The sequence below is a fragment of the Lagopus muta genome, chromosome 4, assembly GCF_023343835.1.
Source record: "Lagopus muta isolate bLagMut1 chromosome 4, bLagMut1 primary, whole genome shotgun sequence".
NCBI lineage: Eukaryota > Metazoa > Chordata > Aves > Galliformes > Phasianidae > Lagopus > Lagopus muta.
Window position 1 is genome coordinate 15,799,601 of NC_064436.1, and position 24,837 is coordinate 15,824,437.

Consider the following 24,837-nt stretch of genomic DNA (forward strand, 5'->3'; position numbering starts at 1 on the left):
AGACTAGGAAGCAGAATGAGGATCCGCCCTGGTTCAATTCAAATACTTGATGATTAAGTCTTACAGTTCCCAAAAGTTCTCTCCTACCATAAGCCCTTAATCCTTTGTTAGCATTCCACTTGATTTTCACCGCATAGCCTTTCAGTTCCCCCCCTTATAATCCACACTGTGCCTTACGGATGAAATACACGCTGCCAGGTGATGAAATTTCATTTTCTGTTAAAGGGTCATTGTGGGTAATCCTGTGACAGTGACAGGACAGTGTTACCCACTGCAAAATCAGCTGGCTGCTTTTTGGCATGGATGGATTTGCTCTCTTTGTGCAGTGCCTGAATCGTTAGGGATGCGGTCCTGCTCTGGGCATATATCCTGTAAAATCCCTTTGTGAGGCCAGGGGCTTCTGCACGTCCATGTGTTTAACAGTGAAAATAAATCCTGTGAACATGAGAACTGGAAATTTAGGACTACCAAAGCACAGCCTGTACCTGCGGCTGTGTTGGGCAGTGCTGCTCCTGATTTTGGGATTTAAGCCTTTCAGGTCTGATCCTAATCTGTTTCATTCATCTCCTCGAACTGCATTGCTACAGCCGAGCAGTGCGAGCAAAGAATCCTCTTACGCCACAGCTCTCGTTGCCATCTGACTTCACCTGTAAATAGCAAGCTGCTATGATTAGCACCATGCCTCGTGTCTGTCCCTGGAAACAGACAGTCTGAATTCAGCATGGATGGGATTCCCTTGCATGGTCATTGGGGAACAAGAACGCAGGCCTTTAACTGGGACTGCTCAAGAAAGGCAGCTCTTCTGTCTCTGTGAGATCTCTACTGGTTCAAAAAACAGCAGTGCTTTAAGCTTAGCTCACAAAGCAGATGTGTGGTTTTCAAAGAATCACAGAATGGTTGGGTTGGAAGGGACCTGAAAGCCCACCCAGACCCTACATTGTGTTGTAGGCAGGGCTGCCCCACAGCTCAGCTGCCCAGGGTCCTGTCCCACCTGGCCTGGAGCGCACCCAGGGATGGGGCAGCAAACACAGCTTCTCCGGGCAGCTGTGCCAGTGCCTCACGGCCCTCCAAGAAAAGGATTTCTTCCCAACACATAACCTGAATCTGCTCTCTGTTAGTTTTAAACCATTCCACCTTCTTCTGTCACTATCTGCCTGTGTAAAAAGTCAGTCCCCCTCCTGTTCATGAGCTCGGATTTTTCTGTTTGGGCACAAAATGAGCTGAAAAAAACTTGGATGAGTTTCCTCAAATTCTTCTTAGGTTTCTGTCCTGTCAGTTCAGCAAACCAAACCAGTTACAGTTATTTTAAGTTATTCACAGCTATTGGAACCCATTGTAAAAGAGACGTGTATGAGGAAAAAATGCATTCTGGAGACCAGCTGCTTTGGATTTGTGTAAAATTGAGGTTTATTTTGTGTGCCTGGGGAAGAAGAGCAGGGGATGAGAACAGAATCCAGCTAATCTTGTGCTTTTAAATGAAACAACTCCTCTCCCCCTAAGAATTCTTAGCGCAATGATCTGATGAGGTATGGAGGGGAACCTCTCTGTGTCATTCATAAAGTGCACAGCTTTTGATTTCTTCTGCCGAGAATCTGGGAAGTGAGATCATTGGATGTGTGTGTGCAGGATCACCCTGTAGGCACAAGTACCTGGACAGTTCAGATTTTGGATTGGGCTGAAGCCCCATTTATATAACCGAGAAAGGGAATTTTACCCAAACTTATTTGGGATCTCCCTTGCCAGTAGAAGTAAAAAGGTCTTGATTGATACTGAGCTTGGAAAAGCATAGAGCAGAAAAGCTGGGTGGTTAATGGAAAAAATAAGAGCTAATTCCCCTTTTCTGTAAGTGGATGGAAAAGGAGGACTGTGCATGTTGAAAATTATTGCTGTAAAAATGAAGCTGTTGTTTCCTGTGAAAATGAGGTGAGGGAGAAGTCTGCTCAAATGGATGAGTGGAATGCCATCACCTTGTCTACACGTTCTGCACACAGCAAGTAACTCAGTGATGATGTAGGTCATGCTTTGGTCTGGGATATGAACTAAAAATCCAGAAATTCTGCATTGGAGAGGTACAAGGGAGCACTGCAGAAAACCAGACTTAGTGGGGAAAATGACTTTTTCCTTTACAAAGTCCATATTCTGCATTGGTCTGAGCACCTGCTAAGCTCCATGCCCTGGACAGTTGGGCTGGCATCAATGTAATATTTGTTGTACATGAACACCAGGCTGTCCTGGAGAGTGTGAAAATGCTGGAAATGACAAAATGTTGCTAAGTGACAGGCAGTCATGGTTGTCATTGTCTTTCAGACTAACAGTGATGCCAAAGGAAAAATATGATCCTCCCGATCCTCGCCGAATTTACACCATCATGTCAGCAGAAGAGGTAGCCAATGGGAAGAAGTCTCACTGGGCTGAATTAGAGATCTCGGGTGAGTTGGTTTGGGTTTGAATTTTAGTTTGGTAGTGTTTTTGAATTTAAGAGCTTCACAGCCCGAGAGCTGCATCAGCCACTCTCAGGTAGAGGATCCTGCAGTGAGAACAGCTTTTCTACATTGAGAAGAAGAGTTAATTAACTTACCAGATTGCCTTCAAGCTTTCATGTGAACCACAAACTGAGGCTGGATGTGAGGTCTTAGCAGCACGTTGATGTCCCAGACCTCTATCTCTGTCTCTGCCCTCTTAACCAGGAGGGTCAGGGAATTGTTTAAGAGCTGCTTGTGGATGAGATGCATGCATCTATCTTCTGCATGTTTCATTGAAGTAGCGGGGTATTCTCATGTCCCACATGGTTTGTTTGTAATGCTTAGAGGGAGTAAAGCTGACTGAGGGGCTTGGTTTTCTTTTTTAGGTAGAGTGCGGAGCTTAAGTACGTCGCTTTGGTCACTGACGCACTTGACTGCTCTACACCTCAATGACAATAATCTTACTCGCATTCCACCTGATATTGCCAAGCTTCATAATCTGGTTTACCTGGATCTGTCATCCAACAAACTCAGAAGTTTACCAGCAGAACTAGGAAACATGGTGTCTCTCAGGTAAGAGAAAGCATTTGGGTTAAATTTCAAAAAAAAAAGTCTGCCTTCTGAGGTTAGGACTGAGGTTCTTTTACTTGGATTAATTCTTGTTTACTACCTCTATTCTTGGATTTAAAACCTGAGAAAAATCAAGGTTGATACAGATGTTCAATTCTAACAATTACTTCTGGTTTTATAATTCTGTTCTTCTGATCTCTGCAGATACCTATCCATAAGTTGGGTAGCATTCTGCTCTGAAACATTCTCACTTCAAGGCTTTGTGATTGCCCACTATTTAAATAGTGTCTGATTTTATTTTGCTGGTTGTTAGGTTGGTGGTTTTTTGCATTGTTTTGTTCTATGTCGTTTTGTTTTCCTGATGTATTTCAGTTGTGCTTCAAATTTTTGCATGTCTTTGTATAACACAAAAAAATTCAGGGTGAAAAGTGCCATCTTCAAAGATGAGCAGCATCATGCTTTAAGAGTTTTCTTCTGAAGTGACACTCATCAACAGCATTTTTTGCATTGTTGCAGGGAATTGCTTTTAAATAACAATCTATTACGGGTTTTGCCTTATGAACTTGGACGGCTCTTCCAGCTACAAACCCTAGGTTTGAAAGGTGAGCGAGTTCTTTACAGCTAAATATTTCTCAGAGTACTCTTGACTTACTGAGGGAGTTGGGCTCAGAAGCTTTGTGCATTACCTCAACATTTTCTTACAGTTTCAGATATTAAGCAGCAATGACTAACCAGTTTGGAAAATAATGCTTTTTTTGACGGTATTAAGCTGCATTATGAACCTATTTTACATCTGTAAGTGCATAGACAAACCCCATAACTTACCCTATTTATTGATTGAGGGGAATCAAAAGAAAAAAAGTCTTGTGTGGCAGCTATTTCTATAGCATCTGTTACCATGGTACTCAAGAGTTACAAGCTAAGCAATCTAAATACCTTCTGGGTCAATTTGTCTGCTCTCATTATGGGAGATTTTCTTTTATTGGAAAGCCTCAGGAAAGTCAGGCAGCTAATCACCCAGTTGTTCTGTGTTGTTGGCAGGCAATCCTTTATCACAAGATATTCTCAGCCTCTACCAAGATCCAGACGGAACTCGAAAGCTACTGAACTACATGCTTGACAATCTAGCAGGTGACAGACCTACAAATCTTGATTGACAGAAATGGTTTAAAAGCATGCATGTCTGACAGTATTTGCCACTAATGCAAGAAAGTGAACCACAGAGAGGAGAGCATTTTCTAACTGCTGTTGTGTTTTTGTCGAGCAGTTCTAGTCACACACACACACAGAGGAAGAGGTTCATGTGTACTATATAAGCTTTTCACAGGTTACCCAGCCAGTTGTTCTCACTGTGGTTTGAAACACTGCAGTTACCACAGAGTCTTCCTTGCTAAAGCCATTTCAATACTTTCCCCTTGAAATTATAATGCAAACTGAAGCAGAATGTCAAACTTAGAAATCTGATTCTGATTAAGAATATCCAGTACCTGCGTCATGGTTCTGTAACTGAGTTTTCTGTTTTGCCACTTGATCTCTCATGTGGTAAAACAGCACAAACTTCTGCCTCTGCTCTAAGTTTCCACAGATGGAATTTTAAATGGTATTGGGTCAGCTCACAGCTGAGCTTTACAGCATTGTACAAAACAGCCGTGGTTTGAGGTGTCACATATTATGCTAATTCATAGCAATCTCCAGCTTTGTAAATGGAGAGTATACACTGCAGGAACGATGGATGAACGGCAGAGTTCTCTGAGAGGGGAGTATAGGATGTCTGAATCACTACAAGATTTACCCCTTCTTCCTCAACAGTATTTTCAAGGTGCATGTGTATATCCTTGTCTCCCATGGAGCTTAAAAAGGCATGGGGAATTGGTGTTGCAAAGTACAGTATGGGACGTTATTGTTCATTCATCTGTTTGATTTAGAATTTGCAGCTGAGTTAATAGTTATTTCTTTGTGTTGCTTTTATTCTTAGTTCATCCAGAGCAGCTGCCTCCAAGGCCATGGATTACTTTGAAAGAACGAGACCAAATTCTGCCCTCAGGTAATACTGTGTTTCTTTTCCCTGTGTTCAAACAGTGATGTGCCGAAGAACTTTTCTTTGGCTTTTTTTTCCAAAGTGGTCTTCTGACTTACATGGATCAGATGTAAAAACAGCAATTTGTGTTAATTCATATTAAATAATTAACACATGTCTGTGCTGCAAATACCATTTTTGTAATTCAGATGGAACGCTGGTCATTTCTTCTTTGTGTTAGGCTTTTTTGCATTATTTAATTTCCTGGCCACCGATGTCCAAACAAAAGAATAAGCAAAAGAATATTTTTTTTTTGAAGTCTTTTCACAGAACTAGCAGAAACTGTAAAATATCTGCATACAGATGCCATATCCTAGCATAGGCAGATGAGGGTGAAACTTGGACAAGTCCGTCTGCAAGAGACAGAACAAGTGGCACTGAAGTTAGTGTAATGCCCTCTATTGTTGATTTTGATGAAGTTCATGAGGCAACTTCAGCCTACAAATCCAAGGCCTCTTCCCCTGAAGTCCTGAATGTAACCCTCAAGAAGCATCCAAGAGCTTTTGTAAAGAACAAAAATGCTACTATTGTTGTAGCAGAAGATCAGATTAATAATCAGCAAGGGCGATGTGGAAGTCCTCTGGATTTTTTTTTCCATTTTAGAAGCCCAAACTTAACTCAGTAGTGTGCTAGGGATGGTGACACCATAGTTAAGATCATCTGTCCCTTTTTCAAATTAAAGAACAACAAATCAGAAAAAAAAATAGTAAGAAAGGGGAGAGGTACCAAAAGTCTTGCAAGGCACCACGACATTAAGTTCTGCATTTTCATTTTAAATTCCTTAACAAGTCAGGATCTTACTGCAGTTTTTAATCCAACTTCTTTAGCACAAACACAGTTTAGAAGCTGCTAGACAGCACTGCATCAGCTGAATGAGCTGCAGGATATTTCATGGTAAAAACTGCAGTAAGCCAATTGGTTGTGAATGGCATGAAAACTGAGCAGCAATCTTATTCGACTACGAGCAGAAAAAATACAGCTGTGAGGCAACCTCACAGTAAAACCTCACTTGTTTTTCTGCAAGGATGAGCAGTCTTGTTGAAAAATTTAAGAGAGTTGAGAATTTTGTATGTGAAAGAAGTGTGTTTCAGTTTGAACTATCAGCTGCACGCTGACTTCTCTCTTTTCTTCTTTAATGTCACCAAATAATATATAAAGTGCTTGCTCATTCATTACTTCATTTCTCTTTCTCTTCCTTGCCCTCACCCAGTGCAGAAATGGCTGCTCCTTTCCATCTCCAGCCCACAGATCTGGAGATGGTTCCTAATTGTTGCCTTCCTTCATTCCCAAAAGAAATAAAGATTTAAGTGCAAAATGGGATTGCGTTGCTTTGCTATGTGTATTAAGCAGTCTCATTTTGGTAATAATGCTGATTATTTTTAGGAAGAGTTTAGCCTTATGTGATAACTGCTGGCTCAGCAGGGCCTTTGTTAGTCCTGTTAATGCAACTCTCAGTGCAATAAGCCCACGTGCATTCAGTAGGCCCTCCAGAATAAACTGCACAAGATTGAGTGTTTTCACTCTGCAAGTTCAGCATTTGCTGCCTTCAGAGATTGGTAATATTTCCTTTACTTTGTTTCTTTCTAGCTTCATTCACAGTTATGTGTTACAATGTGTTGTGTGATAAATACGCCACCCGGCAGCTCTATGGCTACTGCCCATCCTGGGCACTGAATTGGGAGTACAGAAAAAAGGGAATCATGGAAGAAATCGTCAACTGCGATGCAGATATCATCAGTCTGCAGGTAACTGGAAAATTATTTTTCTTTATAAACAGAAAATGCCGCTGTTCCTGCTTGATACAGAAGTTAGCATCTCAAAAATAATCTCACTAGAAAACAAGGGAACTGGCACATCAAAGTTAAATATAGATTGTCATTGGCACATGTATACCGTTGTTACGAAAAATCCATTGTCAGTGTTCAGAGCAGTTGAGTACTTCTGCCTTTAAACTGATACTATGGTTTCTAAGCAAGGTCTGTATGAGTAAAAATCATGCACAAGAAGAGAATATTTATCTCAGTGCAGAAACCTCAAGAGAATACTCGTGGAGATGAAAAGTTATTACAAAGAAAATGTGTTGCTACAGAACAAGGAGAGAGCCTGCTGTGATAGAGCTCTCAAGGTTAAATATTAACTGCTGCTGATACCTGTCATCCTGCACAAAGTTTTAATCTAGGACAGTACCCACACACAGATGTCAAAAGCAGCAGAGTAATCTGTTGCTCTTCAAAGTACACCTGTCACTTTCCCTTTCAAGGGGATATCAGGATATCCAGGAATGCAAATCTGATTCCATCAGGCCATTAGTTGAAGCAGTGACATGACTTGGACAAACAAGAAGCTTTTGGCTTTGGTGAGGGCTTCTGATTGCAAACCAAGACAAGCAATAGCTGTCACCCTGGAAGGATTTACTTGACTTTGTTAGTCTGAAGTATTTGTGTTCGATTTTAGGAAGTGGAAACGGAGCAATACTTCACTCTTTTTCTGCCAGCCTTGAAAGAACGAGGATACGATGGATTCTTTTCTCCGAAGTCACGTGCCAAAATCATGTCTGAGCAGGAGAAAAAGCATGTGGATGGCTGTGCAATATTCTTCAAAACTGAAAAGTAAGAAGCAGCTCTTCTTAAGTACATCAGAAGTAGTTTAATTTAGGTCTCAAAGTCTCTTCCTCTCAGTGGGCATCAATGACAAAATTACTGTGCTATAAAACAGAAGATAAAGTTCAGTACCAAGAATGATCGTCCTTCTCCTTTTGCTGCCCTGACTGTTCACAGCAGGCCTTCACTTTTTTTTTTCACGCTGTGAACAAAGCTACAACGTGAGGAACATGAAAGCTGGAGGGAAGGCAGTATGAGTGAAAACATACATGCTTCATGTGTGTATTTCTTGGCTGATATAAAAAATCCTCACCTTCTTTACAAATTCTGCCTTGCTCAACGAATCTCATCCCTCTAAGATTGATGTTTAAAGGTCTTTAATCTGGCTTAATCTTCTGGTATTAGAAGGTGTATTGCTGCCACAGGATCACTGAATACTCTGCTGTAATGTGGTCACATTATTGAACACCTGCTCTATAAAGTTACACTACACTAAAGGCATCAGACAATTGGGAAGGCAAGAGAGGTGATGGCATTCACACTATTCACACTTCTTTTTTGTGTGAACTGCTCATGGAGCCAACCTCTGTTGTACCACATGGGCATCCTTCTGAATATTCCCTCAGAACAGATGTCAGTAATTAGAATGGAAGCTTCACAAAGCCTTAGCTCTCTTTCAAAGCTTTCATTGTTTCCAGAAACAAAAATATCCCATGTTTAAAATGAGATGAACTGGCTTTGAATAGAGGATGTCATTGAAAACCAGCAACTGACGTCTTTAAACCTTGATACTCAGGAAGGGTATATAGCAAACTGCTTGTTATATTTTGGCTCTCACAGTAGGAAAAACAGAAGATATCTGTTTGTTAGCTAATAACTGTTATACTTCAATCAATATTATTATTTTCTTAGAGGACAGAAACAAAGAAAATTCCTTTCAACAGATAGCTTTCACTTTGTCCTGAAGCGAGGCACTTTGAAGCATCCTAAGTTTGGAAGGGAACTGATGGTGATGGCTGGAGGTTAGAAGGAAGCTCTTTTTTAATAATACATTTGCCCAAAGCAAAAACAAGCCTTTAATTATCAATTTTTTGCCTAGAACACTCCATAGTTGGTGCAGTAACCTCTGTACATTGCCTTAATAGTCCTCTCAGAATGTGGCATGGAAACAAGTAGACATTTCCTGAACCTCAGATATCTCATCTTCCAGAAGAGTACTTCACTTGCCAGACAGGCAGCCCTTACTTGGCTGGAGGAATAATTCTTAGAATTGTTTCTGCTTTAGGAAATGACAGAACAAAAGGAACATGCCTTATCCTGTCTTGTAGGCTTTGTCCTTGGATGTGGTCTTCCACGCAGCTGTTTGTCACACATGTTCAATGTGATTCTGTTTGTTTAATCAGATTTTCACTGGTGCAGAAGCATACAGTGGAGTTCAACCAGGTGGCAATGGCTAACTCTGAAGGTTCAGAAGCTATGTTAAATAGAGTGATGACAAAAGACAACATCGGAGTTGCTGTGGTGTTAGAAGTGCACAAAGAATTGTTTGGAGCAAGTAAGTATGAGCATGGTTATCTCATAGACTGACTCTGAGCTTCACCTGAAGGCATGACCTACTCCTTAGGTGAAGCATCTCTGTGTAATATTATTGCCATTGGCTAAGGTCACCAAATACTTGCAAACAAGCAAACACTGTTCGCTGTGCTAATTTGAGAAAGGGTGGCCTATTGGTGGCTAAGACAGGACACAGGTGACTTGATTTCCTGTCCTAGTTGTGCTTTCATCCAGATGCCCAGCATTCAGCTTTCTCCTTTCAAGCTTTTGTTTTTGTTTAGTTAGAATACAAAACTCTGCTTGACAAGTAAGGTTTTTTCAAGGCCACTGTGTTTGCATGCCTACACTCTTACCAGTAGTTGTTGCTACTGCTCAACTTTTATCTTCCAGTCTCTTTTTTTTTCCCCTTGACTGAATTCTTCCATCCTCCCCTAGTGAGTACACAACAGTACTGAGGTTCTGATACAGAAGAGTGATATTATCAGGTACCTTTTGATGCCACTTGATTGACTGGCTGTCATACTTTTGTTATGTTTGATCAGATGCAGAAGGCAATTTCAGGATACTTAAAATTGCCATCCTGCTCTGTCTGTATGTCTGCTTTTTGATCACTGGTTTCCAATACATACTTTGCAAAGGAACAGGATGTCCAGATTGCAAGATGCAAGAAGCTGCCTGTAACTTCATGCCACAACTTTTCAGAGTATTGTTTCTCAGATAGATAGTAGCAGCAGCTGTAGTATTTTCAAACAACTATGTTAATGCTGCATTTATTTTAGCAGGTTTGAGTTTTCCCCAAGGGAACAATTTTCCACGCTGTGGCAGCTAAGAGTCAGGAAACTCTCTTGTGGTGTAAATGTTGAGTAGACATGCATGGTTTAAGAGTCAAGTGATAACCACCTTCACTGTGAAATTCATAAAGCTCTTTAGTGACTGCACATTGGGAAATGTTATTGAGAAAGTCTATCCTAGAGATGTGGAAATGAAGAGAAAAAGAGAACATTCAGAGGATGCTAAGAAAAGCAGTGAAGCAGTATAGAAGGAATGCAACTGTAATTCTGTTAGATCGTGTTGATTATGTATTTCCTGTGAGGAGTTTTGGTGAAGTAGTGTAAAGTAACAATGGTTCAAGTAACATTTTTTTCTCAGCAGTGAAAGCATATCCATCTCCTGGTGTGTGTCCCTTCGAGTCCTTAGGTATTTACACCCTGATAGTAATGGGAGAGAAACTGCTGTGTTCACACTGTCAGCCTTGTCACTGAAAAAAGCGTATTTCTCTGCCTAGGTATTAAATCTCTTCATGTGGACAAACAGCTGCTCATTGTGGCTAATGCCCACATGCACTGGGACCCTGAATACTCAGATGTGAAACTCATTCAGACTATGATGTTTGTCTCAGAACTGAAAAATATCCTTGAGAAAGCCTCAAGCAGGCCTGGTAGCCCAACAGCAGATCCTAATTCTATTCCCCTGGTGCTTTGTGCGGATCTTAACTCATTGCCTGATTCAGGTAAGCCTGATCACTGTGTCTTAATTTACAACTTAACCTTTTTAGATTCCCTTTTTTCTACTGAGGGACACTGGGTACCCTCAAGTACTGCCCTGGGTAGGTGTATAATCAAATAATATTAGGCTGTTATAATCACAAAATAAACAAGAGAATTAGGCAAAGTAGACTATGATAACAGAAGAGAATAAATGGAAGGCTTACCCTTATGCTGGCCTCACCACAAAACACCAGCAGAGGCAATCTCCAGAAGAAATCCCCCCAGGTAGCCAGCTCTTAAATAGGTCTAGGAGGGGTGCAGCCAGGTGAATTGCCTTCACCTATGCTCCTCTGACTGACTCATGGCTCGCCTCAGGTGATCAATCAGAGGTTCAGGCCCTGACTCAGCAGTTCCTGTACAGTAGGTGTTGCGGAAAGCTTTCTTACTAACAATTGTTTTCCAAAACTTGAATGAAGAAAATGCAGGTCCCCAGCTGTGTAGCTTGCTTTTTGTGATCTGTTGTACTATCTAGAGAAGTTAGTCGTGCCACAAATGATGCATAAAGAAGCACAAATAGATCTTAAATAAATCCTTAAATAAAAACCAATGCCTTGAGCAGCAATGGTAAGCAGAATGGACATGTGTTCATGACATAATGTGAAAATTTCCTACAGAGGTGCACTTGCTTTAGTAATTATGACATTTGATACTGTAATAACAGCAGTATGTATGAAAGCTGCCACCCTGGCACCCCTTGTGTCACATACACATTGCAATACACGTACTTTGGTTTTACTGTAATCCCAAAAGAACTGTAGCAGCAGTGATGGAGCACCTGTGTTCTGTGGCTGCCTGTCAGAAAGGTGTAAATGCATCAGATGTGGGCAAGATCGCTGTGCTGATTGATGCTTAAATGGAAAGCTCTTTTTTTGCTGATTTTACACGGTCTCTCGGTGATGTTTCCATTAATTCCAAGGTCAAAATTTCATGGATCTTGTATATTAAAGCAACTGCCTAAATCCTTTCCTTTGCAAACAGGTGTAGTGGAATACTTAAGCAATGGCATAGTAGCTGACAACCACAAGGACTTCAAGGAGTTGCGTTACAATGAGTGTCTCATGAACTTCAGCGGCAGTGGAAAGAACGGGGCTTCTGAAGGAAGAATTACGCATGGCTTCCAACTCAAGAGCGCCTATGAAAACAACTTGATGCCTTACACCAATTACACTTTTGATTTCAAAGTAAGCAGTGATTTTTCTGAAATGGCAGGCATTGACCTGGTCTCTCCAGGATGTTGTCTTAATTTTCTGACCATTTCTCTCTGTTCCTGTAAGTGATTCATCACTGGCTCCTACACTTGCTGGACACTTTCCTACCACCCTAAAGTCCTTGATTTGCTGGTGTTTGTAAGCTTCTGACCTGGCTCTGGTCAGAGACTTATTGAAAATGGCCGCAGCACTTTGAGTGCAAAGTAGCATGCACATCAGTTACCCTGGTGGCAGTGCTGTGCATCTTCCTGGCAATCGCAGCAAGCAGCCAGTCAAGTTGAGGTTGCCAGAACTGAGGTCTGTTCTCACTTTCGTGTTTCTCTTTCTCCCTAGGGTGTGATTGACTACATTTTCTATTCCAACACTCATATGAACGTGCTTGGTGTCCTGGGGCCTTTGGACCCTCAGTGGCTGGTTGAGAACAACATCACTGGGTGTCCACACCCTCACATCCCTTCAGACCACTTCTCACTGTTAACACAACTCGAACTCCATCCTCCGCTCCTGCCTCTTGTCAACGGTGTGCACTTGCCTAACAGGAGGTAGTGGAGCCCTGCCCCTTTGAGGGCAAGGACCTGTTGTTATGGACCTGTACAGTTGTAAATCAAAGTATATAGGAGTGAAGTATGGCCAACCTTAAGCTGCTTCTTCAAGCTCCTTTCCTTATGTGTTTGATATGAGATTTTGCACATTTTGGTGCATACTGGTATCATTTGGCACTAGGGCTGGAACCAAAGTATTATTCCCTTTCCAGGATTTTAATTTAATTTTTTTTTTTTTTAACTGTCAAGCTTTTTCTTTTTGGTAGGAAGCTGCACTTAGAAATGGACAAATGAGATTAAAAACTTACCTATTAACATATTTAAAGGTAATGCTTTTTTTCCAGAACATGGTAAAATGAGCCAACCTTTTAGGAGAAAAGCCTTTTAGAAAAACAAGAATAGAAGTGATTGCTTTGTAGAAAGAACATTAGAAATTCTGTTTGAACCCAAAGTGAAGACTGAGCTCCGTGTTCAAAATAAATTTTGCACATTAGCAAAGCACTTAATACCTGGCTATAAATTATTAACAGTGTGGCCCTGCCCATTATCTAATACTAGAAAACCAAAGATGGCTTCATATCACAAAAAAACTTGAGGTCTAAATTCTGATGCAATTTCGTTTACGACAAAAATTCCAATGAACCTACTTCTCACAAGAATTCATACGTGAGCATTTCATGCCATTATGGAGTGCTTGCTTGGCAGACGTGACAGTAACCTTGTGTTGGAGCTCTGAAGAGCCTGATTCTTTCTGGGTAAGGGGTTCAGGAATCCAAACAGTTGCTGCTTTGGCAAGCCAGGATAACATGTTGGTCAGCAGAACAGTTTGGGAGCTGGATTTGGAAAGGATTTGCACTTAAAGCAAGCCATTGCAAGCCTTTGAGAATGGAGAAGTTCCAGATCCGCTCTAGGTTCCCTTTTCCAAAGGTCTTTTGCAAAGATGAGAGGCATTGGGTGAACTGGTTAAGCTTAGGGTACAGGAAAAAGCTGCTGGAAATGATCACACTTCTGTCTCCACAGCACGTGTGAAGCAGCCTTTCCACGGGGGAAGAGGGTGGTAGCGTTATCATTCCCTGCATTATTTTTCCTGCCCCTAGTTGCCAAATAGCCGTCAGATGTTTTGAGTAATCTTTCATTTCTGTTGTTGGTCAGGGTTGAATTAAAAAGCTTCTGGTTCATTCCCACCTGTTAATGCTCTTGAGATGTGTTGGAAATCCTTTTTTTCTTTTTATGCTCTTGGTGGCCAGTTCCAAACCTTGTGCCTCAAAGGGCATTAAACCTAAAGTAGTTTTCTGGAAGAAAATTGGTTGGCTGCTTAATGTTAAAAGAAAAATGGCACAGTAATAGGAAAAGGTTGTGTCTGTGTTTTTAAGTTTTTCTTTATTCTGCTTTTTTGCTGCTATAAGATTTTCTTGAATTTATATTTTAAACTTTTCATGCACTTTACTGTTTCTAGTCTCAAAATGTGATATTTTTAATAAATGAAAAAATTTTCCATTATCTGAATGCAATTTTTAAACAGATAGCCTATATTTATGTCTCATTCGTATACTTAAAAGTCAAATTTAAATTGTTAAATAATTAGTTTAAATGCTAAGGAGCCATCTTCTGTCTCTCAGAACTGACAAGTCAGGCTGTTCCTCTACTCTTTGATACTCCGTTTCCTTTGCTGTTTTGTACGTAGGAAATTATCCATAGGAAAAATCAATTGGACCCAGAGTAGAAGTATTCCCTGACTTCTGCTGAGGGGGACGGGACAGGAGTGGGACAGAATGCTAAGTTCAGTGAAATGACAGCTCCCTTTAAAAGAAGTGCCTAAAACTGGAGACGTCATCAATTGTCTGATACAAATTGGAAATCACCGTAGCTGGGTGAAATTAACGGATGTAAATTGCTTTGTGCAGCACCAAAAAAGCCCTTTCTGAAGAATTTTCCTCTAGGTGCAGGTATCTCCTTTTTAATATACCTCAGCGTTCAACACCTAGCCATGCAGGTAAATTGAGACAGCAATTAAGTATAGTACTGGAAAGTAGAATAGCATGAAAAACTTAATTTTGTGGACATTACCTTTCTGTAATCAGCTACTGTATCTCTTCTGGAGGGGTTCTCTGCTCTGGAGGTGTGCACTAACAACCGTTCTCCTCCTGTCCTACACGCATGTTAACTAGCAACGTGAGCAATAGTTCCACCATACTTCACTCCCAATATTTTTTGAGATGTTTGTATAAAATGGAATTTAAAGTTCACCTATGATTGTATATGAACTGCAGAGGAGCCCATTTATTAATAAAAAGAAAAAACGGCAACAATCTTTTGTAATATCAGGGTGGGAGAGGGCGGGGGTGAAACAAAAGCACCTGGTAAACATTGTAAACTGCTACGTTGTACCTTCTTTGGGTTTATAACTGACTGAAGTGTTCTGTTGCAGGAAGGTGTTTAATTGGATTTTCTCTGCTTCAAAATGCACTTCAGAACGTCCATTATGCTGTGTGATTTTTAAAATGCTGTTTAAACAGATGTTGCACAAAACCTCTGGATTTTAAAAAATCTCTCTAGAACTCTGTTTTTGTTTCAGTCAATGCACATAACCAGGGCATGTTTACCTGCCTCTCACGTCTGGCTCCCTCCCTCTTTTCCTCTGGTTTCTCCCCCTTTCCTACAAAAGGAGCAGTAAGGGGTTGTGCTTTTTTCCAGCCGAGCAGAACTGCTGCTCTTCATAGAGCTCTGCCCTGAGACAAGAAGCATGGAGCCATCAGCCACAAGCCACGTGCATGGGATGAGATCTGTTTCACAGTCATCTGCAGCATCCAGATGGTGACACTCATTTTCTTTTGACCCAGATGGAGGCTGACAGTGCCACATAGGGTATGTTATAGGGGAAAAGGAGGAAAGTAATAGAGAGCAAAATATCCCTAACTGTAAACACGTTAATGAGAAAACAGTGGTTCTCTCCATTGCCAACCCTTGTTTCCCATGCTTAGGCGCTGGGCACATCACAGTGTCCTCACCACCTGTGCTTAGGAAAAAGCCCTCAGCCCCTTCCTGCTCCTTGCTTTCTTGGTAGGGTTTCAATTATATCGTGCCTGGTATCAACTTCTAAGCAGCAGCACTGCCTAAAATAAGCAGAGAAAAAAAATCCAGCACCATTCTACAAGCAACTTTTTAAAATTCAATATGGTAAATCTGTTAGATATGGGGTTTTGTGTGTATATATATATATATATATATAAAAGAGAATTTTGTACATTGTAGCTGAATATTTTGGTTTCCTTATTTTGATGTAAGGGGTGTGAACATTTGCATACCATGCGCTGAAGTCAGGTTTGGCACAACGGGCTCTGAAAGCAGCTCTTCTTCCCATTGGCCTCGTTAAAAGCTTTTTCCATCGGTTTATCACACCTATATTCAGAAAATATTTCATTTTATCCATAAGCTTTCTATGTGTGTTTGAAGCCACTCTCTTTAGTCTGCAGAACCCTTCAGAAAAGTTCTTGTCGGTCTCAACCCCTTGCTGTCCTGTGTTTTACCAGCTATAGAGCCCAGAGTTTTGGAGCCAAACCTGTTGAGAAGTTTTTGCCATTGACCTTTCAGAACCATTCCATGGTCTTTAGAGCTGTGGCAGTGCTGTGGACCACTGGGGCCTCCCACTTTGCAGCTTTGCTGTGGGGTCTCCTAAACTCATGCCCAATCCATGCTTATGCAGCCAGAGCCCGTGGCCTTGTTTACAAAGGTGCCGAGCACTTGCAGCTCCCAAATCCTGAGTACAGGGCTGCATTTCTTATGGTGTATCAGCGTGGCTTTCGAGGGCCGGCTTTCCTTACCTAGTTGGATTTGAAGTGCAAGGAAGCATTGGAGATGTGGAAAGTTCACATGACTTGTTCTCTATGAGGTGGCTAAAAGCCCTTCAGAGGTTCCTAGAGCACAAGCACAGCAATGATGCCTTTCTGGTAGGAGCAGGGCTGACTGTCCTTCATGTCAAAGACCAGATTTAAGCCCAGTCATGCACTCTTCATTTTTCCCAATGTCTTTTAAGTTTCTCACATGAAAACTTTCCCTTGGCATGAAATTTAACGTAGTGGGATGATATGAAAGATTTTTTTTAATCCTGTCCACACCAAGTCAGTAGCCTGCAAGAGAAAGAACACAAAAGTGCGATCTGCACCCTTACCTGGGTGTGAGAGGGAACAGCAGTTGTTATCCCCTGTGACTTCAGCTTTGTGCTTAATTACCATTTATTTGTTCTTGACTGCTATGCATTTCTTAACAGACGTTTTTCTTGCAATGATAATAAAGACCAAAGGCCAAAATTGAACATAAGGAATGATGCTTTCCCTGTCACACCTCTTCGGCAGGCGCTCCTTGCAGCCTCTCGAGATGATAGCAAAGTGTTAGAATGAGAAGTGTCTCACTGTTTTACATCAGCTTGTTGTTCTTTTGCAATGGATCCAGGGTTTTTTCGGTAATAATCACAGAATTCCTTTCCTCACTTCATGCCAGTGTAGCAGATGGTGTTGCATGTAGGTGGATATATGAAGGGTGTAGTCTTCAGAGCCTGCTGTGTGCTATGTCACTGCTAATTGACAGGGGAAGGGAAAGGGAAAGGAAGGGAATGGAAAAGGGAAGAGAATCTGCTGAAGCTCACATTGGCTTCAGAATGGGGAAGATTTTGACTGTCAGATTTCCTATGCCTGAAAAGGATCCGAACTGCTTGATTGCAAAGAGCTTTATACAGATGAGAGACTGGAAAATAAATGTACCCTATGTGCAGAGGGGTTTGGATTTTTCTGAGACATGTTCTTATTAGCCGAATCTCTTCATCTCGTAATGAGGAAAGGCATCTTGGATTATGCAGCTCATCTTTTTTTTTTAAATGAGTACAGAAGTATTGTAGCACATCCTCCCTTTATCTCCCTTCAATGTTCAAAAGCAGCATAAAACCCAAGAAAACCTGATGAAAACCATTCATTTCCTACATCTCTATGCCAAGTGTCAGCCCAGAAAGCACTTTAAGGTTAAAAACCAATTTCAAAGGAGATTATAAAGCTTTAGATACAGGCACAGCCATAGCTGACATAGTATCTCCTCTTGTGTCAACATTTGCACGGATACCGAGCACAGGTTTTCTGTTCTGAGAAATGGAGCTGGGACAAAAGGCAGAGCTGGTGAGATAGGCACAGGTATGACACATTCAGAAAAGTGACAAAATGGCACCATCAAGAAAGTGACAAAACTAGCACCTTTTAAGGACTCGAGAAAAGTCATTTGACTCTACGATGGGTATTCAGATGTGACAAAGTTTGCAGGTTTGGCTATATTGGAGGGTAAGGGACTTCAGGAGTAGTTCCTTGACATATGTCTGAAAATAAACAGGAAGCTAGAGAAATGCTCGTGCACTTTGGTACAGGGTTTTTCAAACATCATTGATGGCAAAGCATGCCAAGTGACATGACTCCTTCCTTCCCCCAGTCCTGCAATAATACAAGGCATTTAGCTTAGAAAACCTCTCACTGATGAGGGTGAGGGTTTGAATGATTCTGGTACTTGGTCTTGTTCTCTTTGTTGAACAGTTTCTAAAACTTAGGCATTTACCAAATTTGCGTCTGTCTGTATTTGTCTTTGTTCCAAAGCAAAAAAGAAATCATGGTGGCTCTCTTTACAAGTGGCATATTACATGACTTTGGCTTTGTTTTCAATTTTTAATTACTGCATCATGTGTTTTCTTTCAAAGCAATTAAAGTGTTTGTGTGCACCACGTTAGCTAAAGATGCCCTTAATTCGTAAACTCACAGGTGTGGCCGCCCCCCTGCCCCTTCCTGCAGTTCTCCTTTGGGGAGGCTGGGTGCTTTTCAGCCGGACCTCTTTCTTGTGCTTCATTTCTGCAACAGCCGTGTCCTCCCCCCAGAAGGTGGAACTGCACACGGAGAATTGGGAAGCAGTGGTGTCGCTGGGACATGCTTACACCGAAGTTTTAAGGGGATTTCCATTGCGCTTTGTGCAAATGGAATGGGGAGGTTTCTGTGAGCAGAGGCTCCTCTGGCCACTTGGCCACCTGGAGCTGGGCTGGAGGCCAGGAGTTGCCCTCTGTTCTCCCATGCCCTCACACTGTGTGCCAGCCCTGGGAACCACCAGCCCCATACCGACATACTGCAAATCTTCCAGGCATTCCCATGCCTGACACCAGCCCTCAGGTCCTCAGTTGCAAGAGCAGCACTCTTGAACAGAAACATAGCAACACGCTTATTCCACATTTCCCACAGGAATAAGTAGTAAGGAATTCTTTCTGCCCATTTCCCACTTGCAGTAATTGATGCACTATTAAAAGAGAATGCCAGCTCCACTTGCAGAAAATGATTCTTTCTACACACTGAAAAGACTCAGTTATGGAGAATGTGCCATTTCCAACAATCTCTTGTTCGTGTTCCTGGGACACAGGAGGGAAGGTACAAAGGTACCGTCCAGGGCTACTCCTGACCAGGGATGTTCAGAGACCACCTCCCCCAGTTTTTGGGAAATCTCCCACTCCCTCCTATTTCCCCACACTCACACAGCAGAGAGGCAGCACTGCTGCCACCAGCATTGAGCTTTTCAGAGGTCAGACCACATCTTACAGCACACACCACTCAGGATCCTTCCTTCGGCGCAGGAAAACGCACAAAGAAGCACAAAACCTCCAGGTCCTTGGGGCAGAGGAAGGGCAGCACGCATAGGAAACACCCTGCAACCCTGCCTGCGGGCTTCACAGTGCCACAGTTCCCATCTAACCCATCCTGGGGCTGCATGCAATGGAAACACAGTATTCACACAAATCTTCATGGAGAGAATCAAGGGCAGAGCACTCAGAGTTTAATTGAACCCTGGGTGGGCACCATGCGTGGGGACAGCAGAATCACCAAAATGTAGGGCAACACCAGGGTCTGACAAGACCACCTGGTTTTGGGGAGGTTGGAGGAGAAAGGCTCCTGCCCCCAGCCAAAACCTGGGCTGGACAGAGGGAGGGATGGGCGCTGGTGGGGAAGGGACGCAGGTCCTGCTACGGGGCCGTTGGCTGTCTCCCTGCTTCTCCCCGTGACCGAGCGACTGCCGCCACTTCTTTTTTGGTGACATCTCTCTGCGTCAGCTTGTGGATGAGCAGCTGGATCCAGGGTGCCTCAGGGGCCACACACACCTTCTTGTTCCTCTTCAGGGTGAGGCTGCAAGGAGACCAGACCCACTTAGCCCCTCCCCAGAGCTCTCCTGACCCAACATCTTCTATGCTCCAGTATGCATACAGGGAAGCACACCCTGACACCTTGCTGTGAGAGAGATAAGTTCGGGGGTCTTCAGCCTCCTCTCTGTGAGGTAACCCCCCTTACAACAGGTGGAAGCACCCCCTGAGAGAGCGCAGGCCTTGCAAGAGGCACCACACAGCTTTGCAAAGGATGCAGGCACCCAGGCATTTTTGCCAGGCTCCAGACTTTCACTTACATGATCTCCTTCCTCCGGCAGTGAATACTCGGCGGCGTCACATCAATGGCGAGGATGAGCCCCAGGCCGATGACCTGGGCAGTCACTTTGACACACTTGCACCTCTTGTTGGTCAGCAGGCTCTCCAGTGACAGACCTGCACCACAGCAGCCCACAGCCGGCGCTCAGCCCCCAACCTCCCCATATCTCGGTCCCCATGGGACGCATGCAGGCATTAGCAGGGCACACAGCAGCACACATTAGCATGTGCAGGGACAATCCCTCCCGAAGCAGCTCCAAGTATTTCATATCATGCCTACAGCAGGGGTTTGGAAGATGTAACCAACATTCTCAGAACTAAACCATGTGCTGCCCACTTGTCAAGCACTCAAGCTTCACAGGGTCTGAGAAGAGATGCAGCCTGAAGACCTCAGGCAAATGCCACCCTTTCAGCTTGAAAGAAAAGATGAATCTTGAGTTCAGAGAGAGCCAGAAGCAGAAAGCCAAAAGCTCAGAGAAGCCCACGGGCCCACTGCCCCCACCCAGGGTTCACAGGGGGTCCCCTGGTCCCTCACTCACCATCCCCTGGCAGCAGGCTGCTCAGCAGCAGGCCCAGGGCCAGTGCCGCCTGCAGCGCCCGCATCCTCACTGCCTCCAAGCCACTGTTGGGCTGCTTTATAGCCAACCCAGTGGGGATTTCATAGGCTGGGAAACACTGGGGAAAAGCATCTGCCCTGTGCCCATCAATTTTACTTCCCTGCCATCGCTTCCCCTCCAGCACGTGGCCTGAAGCACCTCCTGCCCAATGCAGAAACCAGCAGAGCCCCATCCTACAAGCACAGCTCACGTGGCGGCAGGAAAGGTGAGTGATGAGCAGGAGACCCGGCCCCACGGCATGCTGCAGGGACAACAGTGATGGTAAATAAGAGAGGGCTGCTGCCTTTATTAGACCTCAGTTTCTTGTGCTCAGAGGAGACATCTCACTCGCTGCTGACGGTGGGGGGCTGCGGGATGGATCACTGTGGAGCTGGGGAAAAGCCTCTGCTTTTCCACGGGTGCATAACAGGGGAAAATGCCCTCTGGGCTGCGGGAGAAGCAGTGGTGGGGAGCAGAGTATCCAGCCATGAGGCCATCGTGCCAGGCCTTACTGGGGAGCAGCTTTCTTCCTCCTGTCAGGAGCAGAAGGGCAAAATGTGCAAAGAGCAGGATCAAGGGATGGCTCAGGAACCCCAGGTCCTGCTTTGCTTGCCCCTCAGGTCAGGGCCAGGATGCTTACAGCTTTGGGAGGTCCTGCAGGAGCTTCCTCACCCAGAGGGTGTTAGGATCCACACAGATCCTCTCGAGGCTTTTTAGTTTAATCCTGGAAAACATGCAGGGCTTCAGCCCCTTTCCCTCCAGAGGGGAGGCTCAAGGGACTGAGCCCCTTCCTTGTCCCTGACCCATAAGGAAGAGAATCACAGAACCAAGTAGTTGACAGATGGGGACCAGCCCCCTCACTGCCATGGGAACCACTTACAGCACCTCCAGGCGCCGGCAGCTGCTCCCCACTGGCCGCACCTCAACGCTCTCATACTTGCGCAAGGGAATGAAGGCAGTGGTGGTCTTGGCACAGCGGCAGTTCAGGTTGCCGTTGGCTTCCAGGAGGGCTGGGGGGACACGGCCATAGCTCACGCACCGCCTGAAAACCCACCTTCCCAGCTGCCTCCAAAAACATTTCCAGGCACTGCATCCCCCCCTCCCCACATCCCTTCAAAGTCAGTGCATCTGCCTCTGAAAACCCATAAGAAACACTTCAGCCCCTGACAGCAACAGGATGCTGCCTCCAAAAATGGTGCCCAGCCCTGTGCATTGCCTCCCCTTTCCTCACCTGCATCCCCAGGGCACAGGACCACCAGCAGCAGCCCCAGCAGCAGGGTTGCCTGCACTGCCATACCGACAGAACCTGGCCCCAGCCCAGCAGCATCCCCTATTTGAGCCGGGGAATAGGAGAAGTGTGGTGGCGCACGGGAGGCCCCGGGTTTGGGGGTGGTTTTCATCCATTACCCTTTCCTGCTGACAATGCTGGCTGGGTTTGTATTGCTGATAATACTCTGCCACACAGAGGCATGGTCTTCCTGAAACTGGCTCAGTTTTCTTCTTCCAAAGAAGCTGAGTCTGGTAACAATAGCTGTCATTTCCCCCACTGCTAGTTCCTAGCTCATGCGGCCATGCAAACCTGGAGATTTTGGAGTGTTCTTTCTTCTTGTGTGGTCAGATGTTAACTGTTTCTCTACAGCCACTATTTGCATGTCATCTGTAGCAGCCATCCCATCTCATAAAGATGCCCCACTCCATTCATATACACAGGACACACCATCCAATCCATAAAAGATGCACACTGTTTACTTCAGAGATACTAATAATTAGTGGAATAAAAGTTAATCAAGCAACGCTGAATGGCAGAAGGTATATGACATATGCATCCTACAAGCAGCTCGACCCCTGAAAACAACATCTTGAGCTTCGGCACACTTGTCCTTGCTTCTTCCCCCTTGCCCTATTATCCCAATTCTGTGGTAAACAGCCTCACATCAGCCCCAGGATGTCTCTATTTGCCTTTTGCTGCCTATAAAAACTTACAGCTGCCTGCAAACCCCATACTCACTGTGAACACCTGCACTTGGATGTGGCTGCATGTGCTGAATCTGTGAGAAAGCTTGCGCCCCCATCCCCTAACACACCTGACCTACAGCAACAACACTGTGTGCACAAAGCCCCTCTGTGAGAGGATATCAATCACAGAGCACCAGGCACAGGCGGCAGTGATTTCTTCACCAGGAAAGCAACACGAGTGGGGTTGATCAACGCTCAATGCAGTCCCTTAAAATTCAGTTCAAGGGAAAACACAAGGGAAGAAAAACCCAAATTTTATTTGACTTGAGGTCTCAAGACAGAACACACCATGCCTTCCGAACACCAACTTCCTCAGCAGGAAGCTTATCTTTTCTTCCTGCAAAAAGCAGAAGGAGGAGAAACTCATGAATAGCGCAGGGCTTTGGGGGAAGCAGCTCCTGTCAGAACCAAAGGAAGTGTCACCACCATTCCCCCAGGGCTGATGTCACCCACAGGAACAGCCTGGCAACCCTTCTGCTGTGCTGGGAGCTGGAGCACCCTGCAGAAAGACACAGCTAATCCCACGAGTCCTGGTTCCCCTAAAGGGGGCCCTGGGACTGCAGGCACAACTGGATGCTGCCTGAGGGAACATTGCTTACCCCAGACCAAGGGTTTTCATCAAAGAAACTTACATGCCGGCAATGCGCTTCAGCAGTTTCTTTACCCAAGGGGCATCAGGGTTCACACACACTTTCGCTGAGGATTTCAGTTTGATGCTGAAATGCAAGGGATGGTTATGAGCATCACGCTCCCTCCAGAGGGAGGGATTTTCACAGACAGAGTTGATCTGCAGAAACCAGCTTCCACTCACAGCACTGCAAGCAGCGAGCAGCAGAACACTGCTTACAAGAGAGGGGAGCCACAGGACAGCCGGAAAAGGGGAAGAAGCAGGAAGCATTGCACTCCTGCACTGGGCACAGACCGCTGCCATTCAAAGAAGTTTTTTCTGTAGTTTTGCACTCGTGCTGCTGAGATGGCCAGCATTTTTGGAAGACTTCAGCTTTCAGAAGGGAAGCAGAGAAGCACGGTGGTTGCAGAAGAAAGCGCTCAGTGCCAGCCCTGCTGCTGGAGAGAAGAGCATCTCTGCCTTGTAGCTATGGCCAAGCAAACACAGCACTTACATGATTTCTGTGCGCCTGCAAGTGCTTCCCACGGGCCTTAATTCAATGCTGTCATATCTCTTAGGGCTGATGTAGTCTGAAGTTGTCTTTACGCACCTACAGCTCAGGTTTCCGTTTACTTCCAGGATGGCTGAGAAAGAGAGAAAGTGGCAACTTACAGAAGCAAACAGCATTATTTAGAGGCTCAGTGATCCTAAAATTCAGCGAGCTTAAGAAGTTGTCCCTTTCCGTGCTTTCACTGACAATGCTTTCAGGGCCAGCATAAGGAGTTATCTGTGACCATACCCTTGCACCCTGCTCTCAACAGCTAAATCAGCTCCTAGCACAAGAGTAATGGAGGGCTACTCTCTCTGCTATAGGAGAAACCCTGTGTTAGGCAGTCAGGAGGGATCTCTGCCTCTTCCAGGCCATCCTGATACAAGATGAAGGCTGAACACCCACCCCTACCAAGGCTATCTATACGAAGGCACCAGGAGCTCACCTGCTTGGGACACTGACATCACCACCAACACCAGCAGCAGCACCATCCATGGGAGTGCAGCAGCTCCTGTCCCACCCCACGCCAGTGCTCGCATCCTCACAGTGGCTGCAGCCTCAGGGACGATGTGGGGAGCCCGGAGGGAAGACACCTCTATTTATTTGGCAGTGTCACGCTCTGACACAAGCAGCAAGAGGCAGACTGCAGCAGTCACACATGACAAATGGACCGTAAAGAGGTGACATCATTTCTCGGCTGCTCACCGCAGCCGGAGCAGAAGCCCAACATGCAGCATTATTGATAAAAGTAAGCTATTGGGATGAAGGGTGGATTTGAATTTCTCACATTATCTCTACCTCCCCCAGTCCTTTCTCATTAGCTGGGTCTGCATAAATGTCATCAACATTCATTCCCCTCATTGTTTACTCTTCAACCGCGAAGAGAACCCAAAATACATCCGAACGCAAACCCCATGCAAGGGGTTTTTTATTGCAGTCAGATATTTACATATTTGGGGCTATAATTCCCCACACTATTTTTTGCTCTCTCTTACATCAGCAAAAAAGCACTGTACAGTGGAAAA

General features: G+C 44.3%; 3 protein-coding genes across 5 annotated transcripts in view; 1 reads left to right on the top strand and 2 right to left on the bottom strand.

Moving 5' to 3' along the window:
- CNOT6L (CCR4-NOT transcription complex subunit 6 like) overlaps positions 1 to 12,799 on the top strand; it is a 28,896-nt gene extending 16,097 nt beyond the window's left edge. For both annotated transcript variants that reach the window (XM_048941768.1, XM_048941767.1), the window contains exons 2-12: positions 2,308 to 2,429; positions 2,849 to 3,035; positions 3,549 to 3,634; positions 4,074 to 4,163; positions 5,008 to 5,076; positions 6,697 to 6,854; positions 7,564 to 7,718; positions 9,113 to 9,264; positions 10,549 to 10,773; positions 11,789 to 11,991; positions 12,352 to 12,799. In XM_048941768.1, coding sequence (XP_048797725.1) covers positions 2,318 to 2,429; positions 2,849 to 3,035; positions 3,549 to 3,634; positions 4,074 to 4,163; positions 5,008 to 5,076; positions 6,697 to 6,854; positions 7,564 to 7,718; positions 9,113 to 9,264; positions 10,549 to 10,773; positions 11,789 to 11,991; positions 12,352 to 12,564 — 1,650 coding nt within the window. In that variant the 5' untranslated portion in view covers positions 2,308 to 2,317 and the 3' untranslated portion in view covers positions 12,565 to 12,799. The remainder of the gene's footprint in view (positions 1 to 2,307; positions 2,430 to 2,848; positions 3,036 to 3,548; positions 3,635 to 4,073; positions 4,164 to 5,007; positions 5,077 to 6,696; positions 6,855 to 7,563; positions 7,719 to 9,112; positions 9,265 to 10,548; positions 10,774 to 11,788; positions 11,992 to 12,351) is intronic.
- A 6,836-nt stretch (positions 12,800 to 19,635) lies between these two features.
- Positions 19,636 to 22,785, bottom strand: LOC125691858 (C-X-C motif chemokine 13-like). Of its 2 annotated transcripts, XM_048941769.1 has the most exons (5): positions 21,871 to 22,785; positions 21,520 to 21,649; positions 21,280 to 21,363; positions 20,583 to 21,172; positions 19,636 to 19,750 (listed from the first exon to the last, which is right to left on the bottom strand). In XM_048941769.1, exons 1-4 carry the CDS (start codon positions 22,037 to 22,039, stop codon positions 21,148 to 21,150), a joined length of 408 nt encoding a protein of 135 aa, XP_048797726.1. In that variant the 5' UTR covers positions 22,040 to 22,785; the 3' UTR covers positions 19,636 to 19,750; positions 20,583 to 21,147. The 2 variants fall into 2 exon arrangements, 1 of the variants encoding a protein (XP_048797726.1); XR_007376285.1 differs by lacking the exons at positions 19,636 to 19,750; positions 21,280 to 21,363; positions 21,520 to 21,649; positions 21,871 to 22,785 and adding an exon at positions 20,046 to 20,160 and having other exon boundaries at positions 20,583 to 21,151.
- Positions 22,786 to 22,892: 107 nt separating this feature from the next.
- On the bottom strand, positions 22,893 to 24,438 carry LOC125691859 (interleukin-8-like). The gene is made up of 4 exons (XM_048941770.1): positions 24,258 to 24,438; positions 23,777 to 23,906; positions 23,288 to 23,371; positions 22,893 to 22,992 (listed from the first exon to the last, which is right to left on the bottom strand). The coding sequence occupies exons 1-4, from the start codon at positions 24,349 to 24,351 to the stop codon at positions 22,980 to 22,982; spliced, it is 321 nt and encodes a 106-aa protein (XP_048797727.1). The 5' UTR covers positions 24,352 to 24,438; the 3' UTR covers positions 22,893 to 22,979.
- Positions 24,439 to 24,837: the final 399 nt, after the last annotated feature.

Bases quoted from the DNA above. Each gene is read 5' to 3' on its own strand.
- LOC125691858 (XM_048941769.1), bottom strand. From the start codon at position 22,039: ATGAAAACCACCCCCAAACCCGGGGCCTCCCGTGCGCCACCACACTTC. The intron at 21,650-21,870 runs GTGAGGAAAGGG...GTGTCCCCCCAG, and splicing joins CCTGTGCCCTGGGGATGCAG to CCCTCCTGGAAGCCAACGGC. The intron at 21,364-21,519 runs GTAAGTGGTTCC...CATGTTTTCCAG, and splicing joins TGCCGGCGCCTGGAGGTGCT to GATTAAACTAAAAAGCCTCG.
- LOC125691859 (XM_048941770.1), bottom strand. From the start codon at position 24,351: ATGCGAGCACTGGCGTGGGGTGGGACAGGAGCTGCTGCACTCCCATGG. The intron at 23,907-24,257 runs GTGAGCTCCTGG...TCTCTTTCTCAG, and splicing joins GATGTCAGTGTCCCAAGCAG to CCATCCTGGAAGTAAACGGA. The intron at 23,372-23,776 runs GTAAGTGCTGTG...CTTGCATTTCAG, and splicing joins TGCAGGCGCACAGAAATCAT to CATCAAACTGAAATCCTCAG.